This window comes from Mesoplodon bidens, assembly GCF_964165515.1.
Source record: "Mesoplodon bidens genome assembly, chromosome: 11".
Classification (NCBI taxonomy): domain Eukaryota; kingdom Metazoa; phylum Chordata; class Mammalia; order Artiodactyla; family Ziphiidae; genus Mesoplodon; species Mesoplodon bidens.
In genome coordinates, this window is record NC_138167.1 from 100,576,171 (window position 1) to 100,601,565 (window position 25,395).

Consider the following 25,395-nt stretch of genomic DNA (forward strand, 5'->3'; position numbering starts at 1 on the left):
CCTTTCCATATTCCCCCAGGAAGAATTCACCTTTTCTGTCTCTCCATTCCCACAGAACTCCATTTATATCTGTCATGTCATATCACGTTATATCTGATCATGTTATATCTGATCTATCATGGGTCTTACCTATTGTAGGTGTTCAACAAGTGTTGGGTAAATGCACATATAATGAATTTCTCAAATAGGACATAATATACTACATTGTTTTATAATTTATCTGTTTACTTGTGTGTAAACTTTTAAAAATAACTCTATGTAAATACCTTGGTGAGTTAGAGACTTTGCCATAAACTATCTAGGTGACTCTGTACATGAGACCTAACTTCTTAGGCTTTTTTCATCCATAAATTGAAGAGGTTAGACAAAAAGCTTTTAAAGTTTTTTAAAAGTCTAAAATTTCCTTTTCTATCAATTTGTAACAGATAAAAACTAATTGGAATATATTTCCTTGGTATATTTAAGGTAACAATATCACTTTTAAACCACATCTTGTTAAATTTGGAAATCTTTATTTTCAGTTAACTAGTAAGAACAAGAATACGTAGGTCAATTCCAGGTCCCAAATGTGTTAGATTTATTGAAATTAATATTTTAAGCTTATTTATTAAATGGTGAATGATTACTTAAGGAGAAAGAACACATGGCTTAAAATCAGGTCCATGTAATATAACTACATCATTCAAGTAGTAACAGAGTGCTGTTTATTTCAGTAACATTAATTGAAGTTAAGTGAGTTATTTGATTTGGTTATTATCCAAATCTTTCATTTTTATATGCAAATGAATTATTTCAACTGAGTAACAATTATAGTCCAAAGGCGTAAATTATCTAGGAAATTTTAATTTAGACAAAGGTTGTGACATTCGTATAATTCAACTTATAAGTGATCTTGCTCTGTTGAAAAAAATAATTACTATTTCTTCCAATGGTGTGAGGAGCACATTATAGTTTAAGCTTTGTCTTGTAGGAAAATATTAATATTTACTGTATTAGACATCATATAAAAACAAAATTTGTAACATAACCTAAGACAAACTAGAAATTTTATTGTGACACATTAGACATTGGCTAACTATAAAAAATAGTGCCAAATAAATGGTAAAGAAATCAAAAAATGATACAGATGGCTGAAAAGAAAATATTACTATAAAGTTAGGTCTTCTTGAATTATTCTTATATTTCTATAAAAGAAGAATAATGTCTTATTTTTAATAGATATTTTATATTGTGTTTTAAGATAAGATTTTGATAATATATTTCACATTTAAAAAAAATTGGTGCAAATGGGATCTATAGCAAATTGAAAACATGAATATGATTTTACTTAAGAAAGTCACGAGAAGCCTGATCAAATGCTGCTTTTGAGCAGTTATAAAAATAAAATTTAGAGAAAGTGAATAACTGGCAATATCATACATATTTATAATATTATAAATATAAAATTTATAAAAACTATAAATAATTAAATTTAAGTAAAATCACATGGTTATCAATTTCTAAAAAGTTAGAATTAAGTCAAACTGGGGCTTCACCTGAGGCACACCAACACACTGAATGACTACATTCGCACTGCTGTTGGGGTCCTTTGAAGAAACTGAGCCAAAAAATATTGTTTGTTACTGTTTGCATCCCTACTAGGGATTCTTTGAATCCCAGTGATTCAGTCTTGCATTACCACTGAAATCCATTTTTCAAGTACTGATAATTATAGTTAATTTTGTATTTTATAATGTAAATGCTAGCTAATAAGAAAATCAAATTAGTGAATAAAGATTATTAGATGTTCAAATGGTGAAGAAATTCACTGATATTAGTTTCTCTTTTCCACCTATCTAGTTGCCTATGTTATTTGGGGAAATATACACACAATTTCATAAGTTTTATATAACTTTTATATGATATTTGTTGGTCCTATGCTACACACATGTATATATAATGGAGTGTATACACTCACAATCTAAATAATGCATACCAAAAAGTTTTGCCTGGTGTAAAAGTTGTAAATGGCATACTTCAATGGAGGGTTAAGTCTGCAAAATTCAAGCATGCAACTTCAAAATTTAAAACAAGAGAACATTTTCTAATTGGTTAAATTCAAAGTTAAAAGGCTATACACCCTGTCATAAGAAATAAACTTGGAAATGACATTTTTGAGCATAATTTCTATTGTCATTTCTAAGCCCACTTTTGAAAACATCTTTCTTATTGAAAAACAATTGCCACTGCTGACAACAGCGAGCAAAAATTCAATGGAAAGAAATTGTAATCTAATAACAACAGTAGCAAAAAATTAGGCATCATTTCTGTATCTTCTGTATAATGCATATAATTTAGAGAAATATTTATTGTTTTCCTACTACAATTATGTGAAACACTTAATATATACTTCTCGATCAGAAGAATTTAGTGTACTCAAGCTTTTTTCCAGGAAATGAAAAGTTATAATTATTTCAAGAAAAGTTGGGACACCTTATTAAAATAGTCACAGCCATAACATGGAGCTGCATTGTGAAAGATAAAGGTGTTATGGGGAGGTGATATTGCCTATCCAATGTGGCTTTTTTTGGCTTTACAATCTTTTAGAATCCAAAAAGAGACATTGCATATAGCACCTTAGAGTAGTAATGTAATGGAATAAAGGAACAAAGGAGCTAATGAAATTATTCCAAAATGGAATTTAAGAGAGATTAAGTGACATACATATCAATTTTTGCTTCTCAGTATTTATCTATCTTGGAATCAGTCTAGTTTAACAATTTAATAGAAGTTTCAAACATGATGGGAATATTTTTTATTATATCCCCATGTTAGGAACTTATAATTAGGAAATCACTTTTATAACACCAAGAAAGTGAAAATTATGTAATTTTAGTTGTAGTGTTCCAAAGTTCATCCAAATTATTATGAATCGTTTGTTGGGAAAAATAATAATTGACTGTGAAAATTAATACATTGTCAAGCTAAGGAAGTGTAGACATATTTGATTAGTCTTGCCTCTGCATCTAATTCTTCTTATCCAGCTTCTCACATGCCTGAACACGTTTATCATAAATTGTGAAAGGATTTGTCCCGTCTCTGGTCCATATGCATGTTCTGCCAAAATGTATAAAAAGAAACTTAATGATCTCAAGCATTTTCTTGAATTTACCACCAATGACTCAATGACTGTTCACTGAATGAAGTATTTGAGGTGATTTAGTTCATGACGTGACAAGTTACTGCTTATCCAGCTCTGCTTCCCCTCCACCCTCAACCTGTTGCTGACACACTCCTACCAAGTTCCTCCTTCTTTCATTCTGGGTTTTGAAAATCACTTTTGTGTGCAGAATAATCGTCCTTCCAAGATCAGAGAAGGCAGGTGGGTGCTCTGAGAAGGCTAATAATTTGGCACCAATTCAAGCCAAATTTCTAATATATAAATTGAACATTGAATAACTTCACATTTCCAACTTCTCATAATACTCACTTAATATGGAGTTTTCTCCATCTCATTGCACTGCCTGCAATTTTTTCTTGCTTCGAGACCAACACCCCACTATTCCTCAGTTACCCCCCAGTCCTGAATCTGACTCTGCACCCTTGCTTTCAGATCTCCTTCTCCATTGTATGTTTCCACCTTCTTAACATCTAACTCCTTCCTGTGCCTACAGCAACCTGGACCATGATGCTCTTCTCTTCTTTCATCTGGTCCCAAGAAACCCACAGTCCATTTTGAGTATGAATTAACTAATTCAGTATTATGGACTGAATTGTGTCTCTTGCTCACCCTGCAAATTCATATGTTGAAGTCCTAACTGTCAATGTGACTGTATTTGGAGACACAGCCTTTAAGGGAGTAATTAAGGTTAAATGAGGCCATAAGTGTGGGGCCCTAGTCCAATAAGACTGATACCTTATTATAAGAAGTGGAAGAGATACCAGGAATGAGCACAAATAAAAGAAAGACCCTGTAAGGACACAGGGAGAAGGTAGCTACCTACAAGCCAGGAAGAGTGGTCTTACCAGAAACAACCTGCCTTAATCTTGGACTTCTAGCCTCCAGAACTGCAAGGCAATAAATTTATGTTATTTTATTTAAGTCAGTGGTCCCCAACCTTTTCAGCACCAGGGACCGGTTTCGTGGAAGACAATTTTTCCAGGGACTGGGTCAGGGGACGGGGGGTGGGATGCTTCAGGCGGTAATGAGAACGATGTAGGGGATGGTTCACGCAGTGATGTGAGCAATGGGGAGTGGCAGAAGAAGCTTCGCTTGCTGGCCTGCCGCTCACCTCCTGCTGTGTGGCCCGGTTCTTAACAGGCTGCGGAGTGGTACCGGTCTGCAGCCCGGGGGTTGGGGGCCCCTGGTTTAAGTTACCTAGCCTGTGGTATTCTGTTATGGCAGCTAGACCAGACTAACAAACCCAGATTATAGTTCATTTTCCTGTCATTCTTCCACCTCCTTGCCTAAGTGAAACGTAACTTTTCCTGAGATTGCTTTTAATTAGCAGAGCCTGCTTTTGCCATGCCTTGAAAAGAAGTACTTTTCATTTTCCTCCCTGCTGCCAAGTTCATACCATGTTTTGAAGCTTTCCTCGTTTGAAGTAAAGTTGGCCCCTGTAGTTTATGCATTTAGGCCATCCCTTTTCACTGAAATTACCCACAGAATTTTTGAACCTCTTCCAATCCCTCCTGTTAACATTAGACTTTTTCACCTAGATTTCTTTTAGTAAATGCTATTCTCTGAATCAATATCAGCAGAAACTCATAGTTCTTGAATTAATCATTTTCAGAACCCTTTAATTCCACTCTCCATATGTTATTTGATGGTCTTGGAGTTGTTTTATGTAAAGGCCCTGCACTCTGGGCAAAGGAAGGCTGTGGTACTTTTAAAATATTCCCCTAATTCTTGATATTTCTCCCTTCAAAAGGCAGTGTTTGATTTCTCCCTTTTGAATGTGGGCTGGATTTAGTGATTTGTTTCTAACAAATAGAATGTGGAGAAAGTGATGGTACATAAAGTAACTTCTGAGACCAGGTCATAAAAGACACCACCTTTCCTTCCTTGTTCTTTCTCTCTCTTGGATTCCTCTCTGGTGTGGGCAGCTGACATGCTGTGATGTTATGAAGGCACTCAAGGAGCCCTATGGAAAGGCCCCCATGGTAAGAAACTGGGGCCTTCTCTCAATAGACAGTAGGAATTTAGGTCTCCTACCAACAGACTGTGAGTGTGCTACCTTAGAAATAGATCTGCCAGCCCCAGTTAAACCTTAGGTGACCACAGCTGCTGGCTGAAATCTTGACTACAACCTCATGAGAGGCTCTGAGCCAGAACCCACCCGGACCCACCCTGACTGATATGAAATTGGGATAATAAATATCTGTTGTTTTAAGTTGCTAAGTTTTGGGGTAATATTCACATAGCAGTAGATAACTACAACTTTCATGTCTGGAAGCACGGGAGCAAGGAGATTAATTAGAAGACTGTAGTGATTTCTCAAAGAGATGATTGTCACTTGGATTCCAGTGAGTTAGTGAATTAGGCTCTGAAGTGAGGAGGAAAGGGAGGCGCCAAGATGACCTCTCAGTTTTGACTTGAGTACCAGTGTTCCATCTACTGAGATAAAGAAGATAAAGGGAAGAACAGATTTGAGGGGAAAGAAATTTAAAAATTTGGTGAACCTACTTGACACCATGTCCAGTGACAATGACAAGAAAGCAACTGAGCAAGAATGCAGTCTAGAGCTCATCGAGGTCAGGGCTGATGATATAAATTTTGAATCAGAAGCAAATGGATGTAGGTTTTAATCATTGGACCATATCAGGTCACCTAAATATACAAAGGGATCTGGAGCCAAGTTGTATGTTGTTCCATCACTTGGAGATCAAGTGGAAGAGAGGAAGTAGCAAAGAAAACTGAGAGTATTGTCCAGAGAAGTAGGGTGAAAATCAGAAGAACATGGAAAATCACTTAGTGAGAGTGTCTCAAAGGGACAGGACCTTTAGTGTTTACTGCTTCTGAGAGTGAGAACAGAAAAATATCCGTTGGAATTGGCCACTGACTTGCAACTGATGACCTCTACAAGAGCCAGCTGCTCTAATTGGAGAACTATGAATGGAAGACTGACTGAAATGAATGGATGGCTGACTTTTAAACATTTTGTCTCTTTCTTATCGAACGAACAATTTCTACCTCTATTTGAGGCATTTGTTTCTTTTTATCTTTCCCCCCAAATAGATTACATGCTCTTTGTACATAAGAACTTGTCGTGGTTTCTCCAGAATCTCAGTGCAGAGAGCCTTCAACTTAATCGTTGAACAAGAAATATTTATTGAATTGAATTAGACTTTTGCACAACCAACAAAGTTATAGAACAGAGAAGAAAGAAAACCATAGGTCATTAAAAACATCCCATGAAGGATTACTATAACCATTTGAGAAGGACTTTTAGGTACGGGGGTTCCTTCTCCAGTCCTAGTTCTTTCAAAAGCTTACCCTGTCTTAAAGAAATTTTCACATTTGCAAAATCAAAATCAACAAAGCCTGTTGGATGTGCAAAAACTGTTAAATGGCATTAGATGGCTGATTTGCTTAGTATTCCTAAAATGTGTCACTAATGCAAACAAAACAATACAAAAATGACACAGCAGAACAAAATAAAACAAAACCTAGATAAAATCTGGGCTGTTGCCAAACGGTTGAAGTTCTAAAAAGAAGAAATAAGGTAATAAAAAATGGGATGTTAACGAAAACCTAAGGCACAGTCAGAGTTCTCTTTTCCTGATTGACTAAAACTTTTAGCACATATTTTAAAAGAAATGTTCTACCTTTAAGAATGAAACCAATTCAAGTTGTGTGTGTCATTTTAGAGCTTACAGCATTTTTAAGATTCTACAGTGCGGAAAAGAGATACTTTGGGTTTCTTTCTAAGTCAGCATTGTGCAAGCTCAAGAGAATATTAACTGTAGGATTTTCTAGCCCTATTAAATATTCAGAAGCTTCCCTTTTGTTGTCTCTGTATCAAGGGCAAGTCCTGTAAACCTTGCTTTGGAAGCTCTGAAATGAGCTAAATAATCTGTGAGAACCACCATTTCTTTCTCTAGCTAGAAGATATATTTTTAAAAAGTATGCAAAGGAGGGCTTCCCTGGTGGCACAGCGGTTGAGAGTCCGCCAGGGGACGCGGGCTCGTGCCCCGGTCCAGGAAGATCCCACATGCCGTGGAGCAGCTGGGCCTGTGAGCCATGGCCGCTGAGCCTGCGTGTCTGGAGCTTGTGCTCCGCAACGGGGGAGGCCACAACAGTGAGAGGCCGCGTACCGCAAAATTCATACATGTCCATTCATGCAAGTTTCAGACTTTTTTAGATACTTTAGGAACAAAATGTATAGTTGACTTTGTCCAAATCATGAGCACACGATTGCTTTCTATCCTGACACCTGTTTGCTTAGTTATTTTTGCTTATGTAGAATCAGCATTTGGTTATTATATCAGTTATTTTATAAGGACCTTGAAAAAGTACTATATATAAAGATCCATAAGATAAATCAGGAATAAAGCTTAGGAATTTCATTTTCCTGGCTTTGCTGCTTTTGCACTATTGTTGACAAAAGTTTAGCATGTGTGCGTGCATGAGTGTTTGCATGCATATATGTGTATAAAATGCTATTTATTGGAATACTGTAATATTTATTTTCTAAATATTTGTGTTCAGTAGGGTTTAAGATCCTTGTTTTGAAAACAGGTGATTTCAGAGAAGCAATATATGTTACAAAACAGAGAGCTTTGATCTTCATCTCTACACCTTGGTTCACTTTTCTTTAAAATGGGATAGTGGAATCTACTGTGCAATATGTTTGCAGGATTAGAAGAGATGCAAATTATATTTTTAGGACCGATGCCCTCACTGAATTTTACCTGTTAATATTATTATTGCTCTTGGTTTTAGATTGTTATTTTTATTATTTTTGGTTGCTATTTTTAAATGACAAAGGCAGTGTTGCTCTTGGCATCTTAAAACTATCCCTAGTTTTTTTAAAGTATCACTTATTAATCATATAAACTGTCATTGGTGACATAGCCTTGAATTTCTTAGTTTCCTGATGTCTGAGGACAACGGACACTGAATTAGATTTGGGAGGTAGAATTAGTTAAAAACAGTATAAAACAATTGTGTAGTTACCATATTTTGTTGATTGGTTATGGATAGAAAATGTCTATGATTTAGACAGCTTTATAGTACTTGGGAATGTTTGGTATTAGCTTTCATTACTAAGCTCTTATCTTCACAATTTCAAAATTATGGTCTGGTGCTGTATTAACTGAATAACTTTCTATATTTTCTAGAATTGGCCCATTTTGTTTATTCTTATAGCAAGTAGAGCCAAAAAATTAAAAATTGGTAATGATCTCTATGAATAAAGCTGGCTTACCCTTGTGAATGCAGTAATGTGTGTGTGTGTGTGTTTGCGACTCATACTTTTCAGCACCCACTAGTTTGTTAATCCCTTGCAATCTGGATTCTCTCCTATTTCTTCACTAAAAGTGCTTAATCAAGGGGAACTAAGGATGTCCTAATTATCTCATTCAAAAGCCCTTTCTCCATTTTTATCTTCTTTGAACTCTGCAGAAATTGGCATTGTTAATCCCTCTTCCTTGAAGCATTATCTTTCTTTTCTTATCTCTGACATTGCCCTGCTCTTGTCACTCAAACCGACAATCTGTTCCCTTATTAGTTCCCTTATTAGTCCCTTATCAGTCTTGGTTTATACTTTTCTTCCTAATCTATTATGTTTGTTGTTTTCATAAGCCTTCTTAAACATCCATTTGGGGGAAGTGGTTGGGTGTAAATAAGTGAACCAAAGTTGTGTTAAACTTTAGGTTTAGCGTGGCCATAGTCTCTGCTATTGTCAATATTTATTAAGCACTACTCAGTAACACTGACATAAAATAGGAATAAAAATCCTGCTGTCACAAGCTTGTGTTCAACCAAAGGAGAAAAAATAAAACATTACAGAAATGAGGCGAGTGCTATAGTAGAGATATGAATAGGAACCTAACAAGGAAGTGCTTAATTTTGCCTTAGATTTCAGGGATTTCTTTCAAAGACTAAGTGATCTCTGAGTTGAGTCTTGAATGTTAAGTAGTTCTTTGCCAGTCACACAAAGCAAAGAGGTGTATTTCAGACAGAAGAACTGCATGTACAAAGGCATGAGGATTAGAGTGCCTGGTACATCATAGAAGATGGTGAGGATCACAGTAGAAAGGTGTGTAAGGTCCACATAAAGAAACTTCTTGAATGACATATTAAGAGTGTTGTGTGTTATCCTGTAATTGGGAGCCATTAAACTATTTTAAGCAGATGAGTGACATAATCACATTTGTTCCCTTAAAGGAGTGCTTATTCCTAGTAATCCAAGACAAACTAATTAAAGGAAAATTAAAAGATAAGCCACTGACATTGGGAATGGAGAGAAGGGAGAAGAATACTAACTAGAGGTATTTCAAGTCTGAGAATCTACACAATTCAGTGATTCAACAGACAAAGGTGCTGGGAAAATAAATAAGGAATCTAGGTACCAAGCTGGTTAATGGGTAAAGATGGTTCAGAATAACAGAAAATAGGGCTTCCCTGGTGGCGCAGTGGTTGAGAGTCCGCCTGCCGATGCAGGGGACGCGGGTTCGTGCCCCGGTCTGGGAAGATCCCACATGCCGTGGAGCGGCTGGGCCCATGAGCCATGGCCGCTGAGCCTGCGCGTCCGGAGCCTGCGCGTCCGGAGCCTGTGCTCCTCAACGGGAGAGGCCGCAACAGTGAGAGGCCCGCGTACTGCAAAATAAATAAATTAATTAAAAATAACAAAATATAATGGAACAGTAAGATCAGATTTGAGCAGTATATTAGGCAGGTAGAGTTTGGAGTTCCTTTAAAATATTCAATAATAAAATGTATAAATAGTGTGATGGTTAATTTCATGTGTCAGTTTGACTGGGCTAGGGATGCCCTGATAACTGGTAAAACATTATTTCTGGTTGTGTCTATGAGGGTTTCTGGAAGAGATTAGCATTTGAGTCCGTCCACTTGAGTAAAAAGATCCCCTCACCAGTGTGGGTGGGCATCATCCACTCTGCTTAGGGCCAAAAAAACAGAAGGGTGAATTAGTTCTCTCTGCTTGAGCAGGGACGTTTATCTTCTCCTGCCTCCGAACATTGGCACTCCTGGTTCTTAGACCATCAGACTCACACCGGAACTTACATCGTTGGCTGCCCCGGTTCTGAGGCCATCAGGCTTGGACTGGGACTACACCACTGGCTTTTCTAAGCCTTCAGGGGGCAGACAGCAGATCGTGGGACTTCTCAACCTCTGTAATCTTGTGAGCCAATCCCTCATAATAAATCTCTTTTTATATACTATATATATCCTATTGATTCTGTTTTTCTGGAGAACCTGGACTAATAGAGCCATTGTTTTGATTACCTCCATATTGTTTGTTAATTAACTGAGACTGAAGAACTGTATGGATTTGGAGAATTATGATTATAAATCACAAAGAAAAAGTATAACCTGAAGAATGACATTTCATGCATTGATGGCAGTTGGAATTGTGGAAGTAGATGAGATTACCAGATTTCCAGAGATTTCAATATTTAAACTGTGGACGCAGATATTTCTGATTATTCCAGGTTTCTGTAAATACTGAGAATTCCTTAGGTTAGAGTTCAGTTCATTCATGACAGCTTTAAAAGTGTTAATGTGGTAAATTCATGTTTTTATTTATCTAGTAAAGCAGCTAATTGTATTGAAAATCACATTGGAGACCTTGTGATCTTGTATAGAGTCACTGTTGGGTCCTATTAGCTATATGTAGAAGGACCAGGAGTACCTATTTTCCTGGGTTAGGATATAACTCAGTGATGTGAGCAAATGCATTTTTAATAAAAAATAAAATTTTAAAAAGAATAGCATCTCTGAAAGAGAAAAAATAAAGTGAGAAGAGTGGCATTGTTTTACATTCTTGCAAATCTCTTTCATGTCTGACTTAATAGAAGATAGCTGGATTCTCATATCTCCTTGTGCATTTAGTCTGTTGTAATACCACATGTCATGTAGCTTCTGGAAAACTTCCCTGTAAACTGGTGTGACAATGACAATGAGAAAGGCAAAAATCATTTTAATATCATTACAAAGCTAATTTTGATTTTGTAGACCCAAACAAGGTTCTGAGGACTGCTAGAAGTCCCCAGGCCACACTTTGATAGCTGTTGGTATAGTTAAATCGCTAAGGCAAGCAACATTAAGGTCGACCCTACTGGGTTTCCAATTACACGGCCAATCAATCCCCTCCCGATTTTAAATATGGCTTTTCTGCATCTCGTAACAAAATTACAAGTTACACACAGGCTTTTGTTTTGTGGAATATAGAAAATGAGCCTCTGCCCTCTGGGAAGAATTTGAACTATTTGCAAGATGCCCAAGATCTTCAGGTAGAGGAGGAACTGACACTCTAGTGTCCTCTGTCCACATAGGGATACCGGTGGAGGTAGACTAGAGTGGACTGGAAGGTCCTGACACAGGCTTTGTAGCAAGGAAGAGCAGATGTCCACTAAAACAAAATCATCTTGAAGAGGAGGGAATACTAAAGCCCTAACAAGTATGTTAATCTGTTTGGGGAAGGGCCAGATCCGCTGGAGCTATGCCTGGGCTTGGAAGACTCTCAGGACTCAGGTACCTTGGCACAGGTCCTGTTTATAGAAAGGATTACGGAGCAAGCAGATATCGAAAAAAGAGAACAATGTGTTTGAGACCGAAGCTTGGGACACTCTGTGGTGTACAGCAGAGGTGACACTGCAGGGTAGACAGCCGTTCATGTCACTGGGTAGAGTGTGTTTTAACCACAGCACCATAGTGTTGAAAGAAACAGGTTTATGGGTCAGCGAATCTTTGGCAGGTGTTTGAAAGCTGGTCACCTCCCTTCACCTTCAGCTAATCCTCCCTTCATCTCTCTCACTTTCAACTGAGTAAAGTCAAGGATCCTTAAATAATTCATTGTGGAAAGTAATTGTTAATCTAAAGAAAGATATACTTGGGTACATAGGGCTTAAAATGTGCCCCCCGTGTAAAATTCTAGATCATGGTTGTGTACATCATATCATTTCAAGACAAACTGAATCATTTAAAAAATAAATTTAAGACAAATTAATATATGCTAAAGATGGAAAATTTGGTTTGGGGAGAGCTTTCAATAATTGGAATTTAGGGTATACAATTCACGTTTATGTTGTGAAATGACTATATATAATCTGTTATTCTTAAGACTCAAAAGGTATAGAATTTTTCTTCACCCTAATGAGACAGTTATAAAAATTATTTTCATGAAGTATGTTAATTGTACACTTTACATTTCATTGTGAGACTTAGAGAAGTAAAATGATTTTGTATATTCATATTTGATGACTTTCAATTCTAGTTCCCTAACTTTGAATACAACAATCCATTATGATAAAACCAATATTATGTACAGACCTCTCTTGCCTGTATCCTGGAAAATTATACTTGGGTGTGGGTGGATAGGCCTTGACTGTAAACAAACAACTAAAATTTCAATGAAATCAGTCTGTGGCATAGAAAAAAATGTAGAGAGAATGGTATATATATTGGATAAAGGTACCAAAAAACATGATAGAAGATATTTATTAGGGGCCACATAAGTCTCAGTAGCCAAAAGAAATATTGGGGTATATTTTCTTGATTTACAGAATCTAAATCTTATATTGTTCTATGTCTTTTGGGTTTTTTGTCTGTTTCTATGCCTATCTATATAATATATTTGTGTCTATATTTAAGCTATACCTACTGTGTATAATACACATATATCCATACATATAACACATTTTATATGTAGATATAGACATAAAACATATAACTTGTTATAAACACACACATGATTATATACAGTTACCTGTAGCTTAATCTTCTTCACTGATTTCTGAGTTTAGTAACCATGTATGTGATCAGCTTTCTTCAATCTAACTCAATACGATAAATGCAGTTAAGTTTGTGGAACTGCTTTTAAATGGTGAAACCTGGATGAAGAGAAATTGATTTTACCAGCTTCAGAAGAAGTCAAAGTAATTGTCAACTCTGCATGGAACCAGCAGACACTGGTCTCTAGTCTTCCCTGTTTGGCTGGCCTTTGAGGATAGACTTACTAATGAAAGAGACTTTTTCTCTCTCTAGAGACCACATTTCTGTAAACACCACCACACTTGTCAATTATGGCAAAAGTAGTACATGGGACTTGAATACGTACATAATTAAGAGCATCTGCTGAGTTTCAGGTGCTGTAGAAAAGAAGAAAATTTGCAAATGTATAATTTCTATGGACAAATAAAATCAGCTTCATGGTCATTGAGAATGAAGATCCAGGTTTAACCCTCTCTTGGTCGTTACTTTCTTTGAATTTTGTTTTTAAATTAAACTTAAAATACATGATAAAAATTTTGTGAAAAATGTAAACTTTGCAGGCATTTATAAAATCAGTTATGATTCTCCATTAGAAATACACTCACCTGAGGCCACTCTTATACCCAGACATCACCACTGCTGAGAATATAGTGTTTCTATTTATTTGCACACACTAGTTGTACATAAAGAAAGAAATGGGATTGGACTCTGTGTATTGTTGTGCCACAGCCATTTAGAATAGAATCAGATACTCAGTATTTACTATGAGCCACTTGTTGTTGTTTAATATGTTTCATTAGTGATCATTCTGTGTCAGTATGTATTGAACTACATCATTCTTTGTGATGCATACCATGACTATGAATATTTACATTTCTCTGGATCTTTTCGGGTACAAATAATGCTTAAATTAATGCCCTACATATATCCTTATACTTATATATATATATTTTACCAGAGTAAATTTCTAAAAGTGGAGCTTTGGGATCAGGAGGCACTATGAGCTCTGATACTTCATCATTGGACGTCCTTGCTCTTCTCGTATATTGATTTCATTTAAGCTCTCGAAACACAAACTAAAAATAGGTGTACCTCATGTGGGATTGTAAAAACAAATTCCTTAGCATATATCTAAGTAACTTGTCTTAAAAATCTTCTCATAATGTTTATTTCCAAGTATTGAATTATCTCATTGACTTTCATTAAAAAATAGAGGTGAATTTCATTTTTCTTCAGATTTTTTCTCCCTTTAAGTTTTACAATGAAGGTCCATATTTCTGACTGTGAATTAATAAGATGAAGTGACTTTTAAAGACAGATTCTGTGTTGTGGCCAGAATTTTTACGTAACAAATAAATATTTTAAAAAGTGCTGCTTTACTAATTTCATAAGAACTGAGCACCGACTTCTTGTCATGGGTTAGGCCTTGTCCTTGGCTCTAAGGATAGATGTTAAGTCCTTCTCTTTGAAGAACTTGTGGGCATGTAGAATCAGTAAGAAAAGTGTGTGAAAATTGCTACAATATCATCAGTGATCCTGGACTAGGGAAGCATGGAGAAGGGTCACTTTATGAGTCTGGTTCTCATTATGTTTGTAAGTTCTGGAGCTTTTGAATTAGTTATTGAGTTCAATGTTATTTATTTATTTATTTATTTATTTATTTAGCTAGCTATTTATTATTGAAGTATAGTTGCTATACAATATTATATAAGTTACAGGTGTACAATATAGTGATTCACACTTTTTTAAGGTTATACCCATTTACAATTACTATAAAATATTGCCTGTATTCTCTGTATTATACAGTATATCTTTGTTGCTTATTTTATACCTAATAGTTTGTAGCTCTTGATCCCTACCCCTATATATTGCCCCTCCCCCCTTCTTCTCCCCACTGGTAACCACTAGTCTGTTCTTTATATCTGTGAGTCTGCTTCTGTTTTTTATATTCACTAGTTGCATTTTTTTAGATTTGACATATAAGTGATATCATATAGTATTTGTCTTTCTCTGTCTTACTTATTTCACTTAGCATAATGCCCTATAAGTCCATCCATGTTGTTGCAAATGGCAAAATTTTATTCTTTTTTATGGCTGAGTAGTATTCTATTGTGTGTGTGTGTGTGTGTGTGTGTGTATCTCTACACCACATCTTCTTTATCCATTCATCTGTTGATGGACACTTAGGTTGCTTCCATATCTTGGCAATGGTAAATAATGCTGCTATGAACATTGGGGTGCATGTATCTTTTTGAATTAATGTTTTGGGTTTTTTTTTTTTTTTGGATATATATCCAGGAATTGAATTGCTGAGTCATATGATAGTTCTATTTTTAGTTTTTTGAGAAACCTCCATACTGTTTTCCACTGCAGCTGCACCCATTTACATTCCCACCAACAATATATGAGGGTCCCCTTTTCTCCACATCCTTGCCAGCACTTGTTATTTGTACTTTGATGGTAGCCATTCTGACAGGTGTGAGGTGATATTTCATGTGGTTTTGATTTGCATTTCCCTGATGATTAGTGATGTTGATCATCTTTTCATGTGCCTGTTAACCATCTGCATTTCCTCTTTGGAAAAATGTCTATTCAGTTTTTCTGCTCATTTTTTAATTGAGTTGTTTGTTTTTTCTATGTTGAGTTGTAGGAGTTGTTTATATATGTAGGATATTAATCCTTTATTGGTCATATCATTTGTAAGTACTTTCTCCCATTCATTAGGTCGTCTTTTCATTTTGTCAATGGTTTCCTTTGCTGTGCAAAAGCTTTTAAGTTTAATTAGGTCCCATTTGTTTATTTACGCTTTTATTTCCTTTACATTAGCATATGGATCCAAACAAGTATTGCTGTGATTTATGTCAGAGTGTTTTTCAATTATATCTCAATAGAACTAGAAGAAAAAAAGAATAGTTCTAATAAAAAAATAAAATGTTCTGCCTATGTTTTCCTCTAGGAGTTTCATAGTATCTGGCCTTACATTTAGGTTTTTAATCCATTCTGAGTTTATTTTTGTGTATGGTATTAGAGAATGTTAGTTGTTGAGTTCAGTTACATATATTTTAATGCTAACCTGAAAGAGAAAATGATGAAACATGAAAATATACTACACTTTCCCCCTGTTTCTCTCAGCCTATTATATATACCTGGAGATTCTACTTGAATGTTTGCTTTGAGGTTGATTGACATAATACCTTCTATGTAGAACCTGGACTCTGAGGACTTCTACTCCATAATTGCTAATTGGAAAAAAAAAAAGGAAGAGAGAGAGAGTTTGGGGCACTCTATGTTGCTAAGCATGGGCACTGAGCTTATGGAGAAAAAGTAACTACTCACTGGACGCACAAGCCAATATTTTAGTAGGATATCCCCAGCCTGAAACTGCCTTGGGTGAAATATCAGTTCTGTGAATTCAGTCAACATGCTACATTTTGTCTGGAAAGCTTTCTAACATTTTAATTAGTATTTAACATGCCTCTTTTTATTTTCAATTAATGCTTGTAGGAGTCTGTGGTCTTATCACAGGGGAAAAGGAAAAGAAAGATGGCAGTATAAGTTTCTTCCCCAACTCCCTGGTAAGATACAAGCTTCATTAACAGAATGAATGGAAGCTAACATTGGCAACATTTGGGCCTGTGAGCCAATTCAGTTTGCTTCAGCTGTAAATTTGCTTTTATGCACACTTTCATTTTTCATTTCTGTTACTTCCTTTTTTCACATCATTTTTATCCTCACTAGAATATAGTCTACCTTATTATTTTGTTAATTTATTCATTCTTTTCAGTTTTCCATCCTTCTATTCATCCATCCAGCCATACTAAATACTAACTATTGTGACAGAAGCAGGAGGTACAGAAATGAATATGACATCATTCCAGTCCTTAAACAGTTCCCAGTTCAGTGAAGAGGAAAAACAAATAAAACCTTCTTTTTCCCCATTTATTTCCTTTTTAATATTATTCAATCTAACCGCATATTTACCCATCTTGGCTTAACTCAGTGAGTCAGGAACAAAAGAAGACATTTTCTATATCCAAGACTCTTAGATTTAAGTTCAGATAAAGTGCACAATTTCCTTGCTAAAGGAATCCAAATGTGGCGTCTGGATAATTCTAGACCTTCAAGGTTTCTGGAGTCACCCTTTCATTTGATACTCAAGCTAAGTTCCTACTAAACTGAGATCCTGTTCTTCATTCCATGGGAAGCTCTGTCTCCCACTGTCTCCAAGGACTTTATTGGGAGCTGCATTTCTCCTTATTACGTTTTACTTTTATTTGTTACTGTCTTATGGTTTTGAATCTCAGTACGTATTTTGCCTCTCGTGGTTGACTGATGTCCTCTTTTTGTTCTCCCATGGTCCAATGCCTTCATTACTCAAAGCACCTTCAACACCAAGCTGTTTTGTACAACCACCTTTTGCTGAAGGCATAACAGAGCAAGCATCCTCTTAGAATTTAATCTTCTCCATTGGTCTCCCACAGTTCTGCTGCTGTACCTGTGGGGGGATTTCTCAGTTGTTTGTGCTCATATTGTGGGCCACTGCTCCTTCTCTTTAGAGACATTTTCCACTTCCTTCTCTTCAGAATTCAACTTCCTTCCAAGGTTCTCATTTGCAGGCTGACAGAGGCCAACTTCCAATTTCCTACCATGTTATTATGAAGCATACTTTGGTTCTCAGTTACAACTCTTGTTGTAGACCATACCTAGTGTCCTTAGCCTTTATAAATAAAAAATGACCTATCTAGCTGTTTTTTTAAGCAAATAATGAGGTACTTCTAAGATGAATGTTGTATATTTCCAGGAATATCAAAGTTTGTTTCCATTCTTTATACTCTTTTTAGTTTCCTATTATAGTATTATCACACTCCAGCAGATTTACAAAGTCTTTAAAAGCTAAAGATATACTGAGTTATAAAGATTACAATGAAGAATAGTACAAATACAAAAAGCATCATGTAGTTCTTTAAATAATGCTAATAAAAATATTTATAAATGCAAGTTCCAATGACATAAAAACAGACAATTTTGGTTTCTAAAGTTTTGTGTCTTAGAATTGTGTATATTTAGAAACTATTCCGTTGTTTTGTTTATTCACAGGTATTTGTGTAGTTCTTTAAAGCAGATAATCTCAGGCCGAAGTTTTTTTTAGTCTTTTTGTGTATCTCTTATGTATTTGGCGAGATCTGTATATCTCGTCCATTGAAGATCAACCAGGGGGGAAAAAAGAGGTGGTTTCACTCTCTTCTTGAAACTTAGATCTTTTCAATGTCATGGTTGAGATGCAGGATATTAGGGAAGAGCTTTGGGTTTGGGGTACACCCTATTATTTCTAAATAATGGCCTCCCTCCACTTGACTGATGACCTTGTCCCCCTGAATAATTCATTTGTTTAGACATTCAAGGAATAGTCTCTTGGTATTCATTAAGCATGCTCAATCTAAGAGCATTATCAGAGAGCACCAGGAATCTGCCAGCTTCTTTGAAAGCCTCTGGTGCTGGCAAATGGCAACAGTGCCATTTAATAAAACAATTGGGTTTCAAGTTTTCAGATCTTTAATATTAAGAAGTATGTGATCCCAAGATAAATAAAGGTTTCAACATATTTGTACTCTACATTTGAGAGTTTGGTAGTTATGGGAACAGAATTGGGGGCAAAACTTATCAAGTTAGTGTCTCAGGTCTATCACTTTGTAATCTTATGACTTTGGAGAAGTGACAAACTCTGTGACTGTAAAAGGTGATGGTGTAGTGTTGACATGAGTTAATTACGTAAATTGCTTTGAAGAGCATCTGGCGCTAGTAAGAACTATATAAGTGAGAGCTTTTATTATTATTATTATTCTGTATTAGTAGGTGTGTATTCATATATTATTGACCAAAGAAATGTTGAATTAAAAAAAACCCTGCAACTTTATAACATATTACTTTAACATTTGGAGTTCTTTTTCAGGACAGGAAGAAGACTGCCTTTTAATTTGTTCCTTAACTCTCTCTCTCTCTTCAGTCTTGATGCTTACTCTTCCTAGATTTGCTTTTTTGGACAAGACTCTGCCTTAAGTTGATATAATATAAATGGTAACATAGCTCAAATTTTTTTTCATGTTCATACCTCATGACAATCTGAACATTATAGAAGAAACCTACAGTTAAATATGGTGGTTACCAAATTTCTATCATTGTGGACTGCACCTTATATTTATGGTTGTAAATCTTGATCTAATATGTGAAGATTTCTAGGATGGTAAAAAATATCTGGAGCCATTGTCTACATTTGTTTTTTTTCAGCCTGTTGCCCTTTAACATTCTTATGCAAGGATTTTTATGCTCTTTTCACAGGTATAGTGTCTTACACAAAAGAGTCAAATTATTTTCCAACATAAATCAAAACTTTTTACCTATATAAGCTGAAAACAGAACTTGAAACATATCATCAGTGCAACTCTAATGAATGTTCCCTACACATGTCTTCTTACACTTGAGTAACATGCCAAGTGAAATCTTCAAATATATGTTTATACTTTTTCTACTACAGGGATTGATACATTTAGATTTGGTTTGAAATATATTATGGTTAGATCACTCTGTGTTTCTTCTTTTATTTCTTTTTTTTTTCTCTACAGTTTATTGCTTTTGCTTCTTTATTCTTCATCCTGGTTTCAATCACAACTTTTTGCCTGGAGACACATGAAGCTTTCAATATTGTTAAAAACAAGACAGAACCAGTCATCAATGGCACAAGTGTCGTTCTACAGTATGAAATCGAAACAGATCCTGCCTTGATGTATGTAGAAGGAGTGTGCGTGGTATGGTTTACTTTTGAATTTTTAGTCCGTATTGTTTTTTCCCCCAATAAACTTGAATTCATCAAAAACCTCTTGAATATCATTGACTTTGTGGCCATCCTACCCTTCTACTTAGAGGTGGGACTCAGTGGGCTGTCCTCCAAAGCTGCTAAAGATGTACTTGGCTTCCTCAGGGTGGTCAGGTTTGTGAGGATCCTGAGAATCTTCAAGCTCACCCGCCATTTTGTAGGTCTGAGGGTGCTTGGACACACTCTTCGAGCAAGTACTAATGAATTTTTGCTGCTGATTATCTTCCTGGCTCTAGGAGTTTTGATATTTGCTACTATGATCTACTATGCGGAGAGAGTAGGAGCTCAACCCAATGACCCTTCAGCTAGTGAGCACACGCAGTTCAAAAACATTCCTATTGGGTTCTGGTGGGCTGTAGTGACCATGACTACCTTGGGCTATGGAGATATGTACCCCCAAACATGGTCAGGGATGCTTGTGGGAGCCCTGTGTGCTCTGGCTGGAGTACTGACAATAGCCATGCCGGTGCCTGTCATTGTCAACAATTTTGGAATGTACTACTCCTTGGCAATGGCGAAGCAGAAACTTCCAAGAAAAAGAAAGAAGCACATCCCTCCTGCCCCTCAGGCAACCTCGCCTACTTTTTGCAAGACAGAATTAAATATGGCCTGTAATAGCACACAGGGTGACACATGTCTGGGCAAAGACAATCGGCTTCCGGAACATAACAGATCAGGTAAGGCACAATTTCAAATGCATGCCATTAAATACTTTACAGACCAGTATGTCCCTGAAATAGAAGGCGAGCATCTCATTTTCCGCAAATTTTCATGAGTTTTCCGTTCTACCCCCTCACAAAATATTTGTCTGTCAGGCTTGTAGATAGCTAGATTATAGCTTTTCTAAATGAATCCTAAGTAGAAGTCTGCATAGCTGTCTGTAGAGCTCTCCTGCTTTAGTGGGAATGCCCTTTGCTGATGGTACCAATATTTTCTTTTGCCTGTTTGTTGCTTTTGTGCCAATGTTTCTTTGTTTCCCTGCACGATGTGATGGTACGATACTGGACATTTTCCATCCTTCATTCTCAAAATGTTGATCTTCGTATCATTTGGCTTGGCGTGTTTGTCTCAGTTTTATCTCTGCCACATGGGGCCATGCATTTTAACCTAATTCACAAGAAGAAGATATGTAAGAAGAATGGACGTTTACATTTCAAAGGCCTAAACACCAAAGAGGTGATATTAAGATGTCCCTTTTCAAAGTAAATAGCTTCCTCAGTAATACTGTGGAGGGTTCATTAAGTTTTCCTTATTCTTAAATTAGCATATTTCAATATAAGCCCTTTGGATTGGGTAAGGTGCTATGTAACATAATCAGCCCAACATTATTCAGGGGATAGGTAATCTGCTTTGGCTAATCAATGGCAAGGTTGAATTTCTCTGTGGATTTCCTTTTTTATGCATTCTGCATTGGGCTTTGTCCCCTCCCAGAACTCAGTTTTGGATGATTTACTGCTTGAATTAGTTGAATTGCTACTCCTCTCTATTGTCATGAATAATCTAGGGTTGATTGTAAACTGACATTCAGTTTGCCAAAGTGATAGTCAATAGTGTCATCTCTAGTCTATTATGTCTACTACAGATGAAATATTTTTCAGTTTACACAATTTAGATTTCGTCCACTATGAAAAGTTAAGATACATGCATTCCCTATAACTTAGATAGGTTTGATCTTTTTCTTGTAGAAAAATGACTTACTAGAATCCCATGTGAATAATTTTGCGTTATTTAGAAATAACACCAATTAAACAAAGCAAGCAAGCAAACAAACAAACAGAAAAGGCAAGTGACACTTTCACAGCTTCCCTCCTTTGCTTCCAAAAGTTATTATGGGGTAGATGGGAAAAAAACGAAACTGGCTGGAACTGAACTGCTTTTTAATAGATTTTATTTGCAGTCCTTATGTTTATTTAGTAGATTGTTGTGCAAATGCTGTCAATATGTATCTGAGAATTGTTATGCCAGGAATGTCTTTATGAAAGATGAAATTTCGTTGGTGTTGCTGCTCTCATTAGACTGCTCTCACGTACTCGCGCAGAGCCCGTATGAAGGGCATGGAATGGAGGACACACTCAGCCTGGGCAAGCGTTGTTATAAGTTAGTATCTAGGCTGATAGGATGTGAAAGTTCTCGGCAAGCACAGAAGTAGACACTTGTTTCAAGCGCATTTGAGAAGTTGATCTTTTTCCACTGGTGTGCTCGAAAATATTATGTCACCTCACAATAGAGAACCTGGACATAAAGTTTGTGAACTTCAGGATTCTTTTCATTACAGTTTATTGGGGAGAATTGCTTTCAGAAAATAATAAAAGCAGGTGTCTTAAAGCACTGCAAAGACAAATATTTACTTAGGAGTTTTTCCTTCAGTAGGCTCCACTCTCAAAGATGTCTATTTGCATTAACTAGATAACATGTCAAAAAAGGAAAGATATTCATTTGTGTGCTACTTCATTATCACACTTATTTTGAATTCACATTAATTGTGTAAAAGTTATTGTCCTATTAGATAAAATCCAAAATGAAGTTAAAATTTCCCAAGCAACATTTCTCTCCTTTTCAATACATTTCCATTTTGCTCCACATAAATTTGTGTAAGGAGTGATGAAAGTTCTTTCTCTTATCATGATGTGATTGTTGCGTTTTGTATATCGAGTGACTGTACTTGGACGTTCGGCGTAAACTCTTTGTGCTGTGTCTCATTTCCTCATCCGTCACTGTCTGTCATTGGGCGTGGTGCTGTGACCAGTGTTATCAGGTGACGACAGTACAGGAAGTGAGCCGCCATTATCACCCCCAGAAAGGCTCCCCATCAGACGCTCTAGTACCAGAGACAAACACAGAAGAGGGGAAACATGTTTCCTACTGACGACAGGTGATTACACGTGTGCTTCTGATGGAGGGATCAGGAAAGGTAGGCATGCATTTAATCAGATCCTAACAGGTGACTTAGCAATTAAATGCTGCAAATATATGGAGTGCTGTAAAATGCTCTTTCATCATTTTCTAGGAGCAACTGTGCCATCATGGTGCTCTTTTCCTCATCATATCTTCTCTCTTTATAAACATTTAAAAATACATATCATAACAGCCGACTTGATTGTCATATCTAAAAGGCATTTCACCCTTCTTTCTTTTTTTTATATTTTGGTTTTTCATTTGTCTGTGGGCAGAATTGTAATGAAGTATTTAAAAATTAAGTCACTCGTCTAATTATTTTAATACAATGGATTCAGCAGTCTTTAAAAGTTATCTTTTTCCCCACAATGAATTAAACTCACTAATTGACACTAGGCATATATTTGATAAGTAATTAATAATTTAAAACAATAATAAAGCTTTTTTCAAAGTAGAACATTAAACCTAGTCTAGTTGTCTCTTACCCAGTATTTGGGCAATTTTTCCCAGTGGTTTACCTGAATGTCAGAAGGTTGCTAAGGTACAAGATCCTCAGCCATATAGAACAATATACCCAATCACTGGAAAGGCTACTTGTGTACTTACAAAATGTATTTATGGAATTTTTCTTCAGGGCAGGAATAATTCTAAGTTTATCATTTTTTTAATTGACACTGAACAGTGCCTGGCACATAGAAGATACTTAATAAATATTTGTTGAATGAGTACATTGTATTGGACAGACATCTTTGTTAAGGAATATGACAGGGTACTGAAGCTCCACTCCAGCACTGTTTCATTTCCCTAGATTGTGCCAGGTGTCTATGACTATTACTTAGGTGCTAGTTTTTGTCTTTGTTTTAGTAAATTTTATGAACCAACAATTGGACCCTTTTCTTCTCCTTAAGAAGTAGTTTTGTGACACTTATAACCCACCATTGTCAAAGTGCTGGTATGCTCTTAGATTACCTCCTACTTTGAGAATTCCAGTGGCTTTAGTGTCATGGTTATTTTTCTCTGTTTATTGACAGAATAAAGAAAGAACTACTAATTTCTTATGAAGAAATAATAATTTCTTATGCAGTTGACTGAATTTGAATGAAAAGCCACTCCAAAACTTTCATGTTCGTGCAAGTGCATTTTTAAAATATTGTGCTTATTTGCTATTCATTGCAGTTTCTTCCTATTGAATACTTTACCATGTTAAGCCTAAAATATTTATTTTGTGATGACTACTGTCTTTGAAATAGCTCATTACCCACGTTGTGCTTCTCTTTCATTTCTTCTGAGCACTTTATATTGTTCTTTCTGTCTCCATACCTGTGAGTCGCGAAAGAGAAGACAAAGGACTCTTCTTTCGTTTCTTTAATATGTCATATTTTAAATCCTTCTTCATTCTAAGAACTTTCAATCTCTACATCTGTCCCTTGCACCAAAATGTATTTCAATGATCTTAATAGATTTATTTGATTTTTTGCTATTTTACATTTAAATATCGTGTTACAACATTTTTTAAATATTTTATAAAGATAGTTAATATTCTGTCATAGTATTTGCGCAAAATGTATATACATATATTAAATAATATCTAACTAATAATATAGAACATAGAATTTTAAGTGCATTGTAATCTTAGATCACTATACATGTATATACATATATACTTATATATGTATATGTTTATTTTTATGTAATATGTGGTTAGATTTATGTGCATTTTGAGCATCATTCAATAAAGTATCACATGCAATATTTATACTAGGGTTACATGTTTAAGGATCTAGATAGAATTTTTTTTTTCCAGGTAAGAAAATATTTTGAATTTTAAACTGTCAAAGGGGATCACATCTGAAGAAAGACTTTGCAAATTATAAAGCACTATATAAATATAGTTTTTCCATAAAATAGCAAAGTTTCATGAGCAAAGCAATTCATAAGATATTCAGTTTATATGAGAAAACTATACATTCAATCTTATTTCACAAATACAAATTCTATCAGTGAGAACATCTTTGAAAATTCACCCGTGAGCTTTTTATTCTCTGTCATTTCTCACCATAATCAACTTCATTTTCATTCTTGCTTAATTCTTTTGCAGATTTGTGTTCTTTTCCTAGGTCTGATAACATTTCTGGCTAATTTCACTTAATCTTCTCAGTGTCTTATTCTGTCATGTCTATTAGAAATCCATTCATTCCTTCTCCTTTTTCCTTTATGTAGATTAGAGATGTCTCCTATTACTCCTACACGGATATTTATTTCCTATATGATTTCTTCCTTGCCTTTCAAATTGGTTTCTACCCTAACCTGATTTTAGAGTTATGAAAATTCTCCCCTATGTAGATGAGAAAAATGACTGGATTCCCATTGTATTATTTTTCTATCAACAAATGTAAATGTAGTTGGGCATACATTAAGAAAACATTTGGATTCCCTAAAAGAGTAAACTCCCAAAACTTAGAACCTGTGTTTTCATTTATATAGTAGTTTTATGAAATCATTTTACATGAACACAAACATACCCATTGATAGTACATGAATAGGCAGTTTCAATACTGCCCCAAACTAATATGTGCTCTTAAAAGCTGTATAAACTGTATACCATGTATTGTGTTCAACATTGTTTATTCTCATGAATTATATTTTTAGTCATTCCATTCAGTAGAAGTTTGATAAGGCAAAATTTTATCAA

General features: G+C 35.6%; 1 protein-coding gene across 1 annotated transcript in view; it reads left to right on the top strand.

Moving 5' to 3' along the window:
- KCNC2 (potassium voltage-gated channel subfamily C member 2) overlaps positions 1–25,395 on the top strand; it is a gene marked incomplete at its 3' end in the record, with an annotated part of 200,086 nt that overhangs the window by 172,637 nt on the left and 2,054 nt on the right. Inside the window, exons 3-4 of the mRNA XM_081248293.1 lie at positions 19,558–20,485; positions 22,555–22,719. Of these exons, the coding sequence (XP_081104419.1) occupies positions 19,558–20,485; positions 22,555–22,719 (1,093 nt within the window). The remainder of the gene's footprint in view (positions 1–19,557; positions 20,486–22,554; positions 22,720–25,395) is intronic.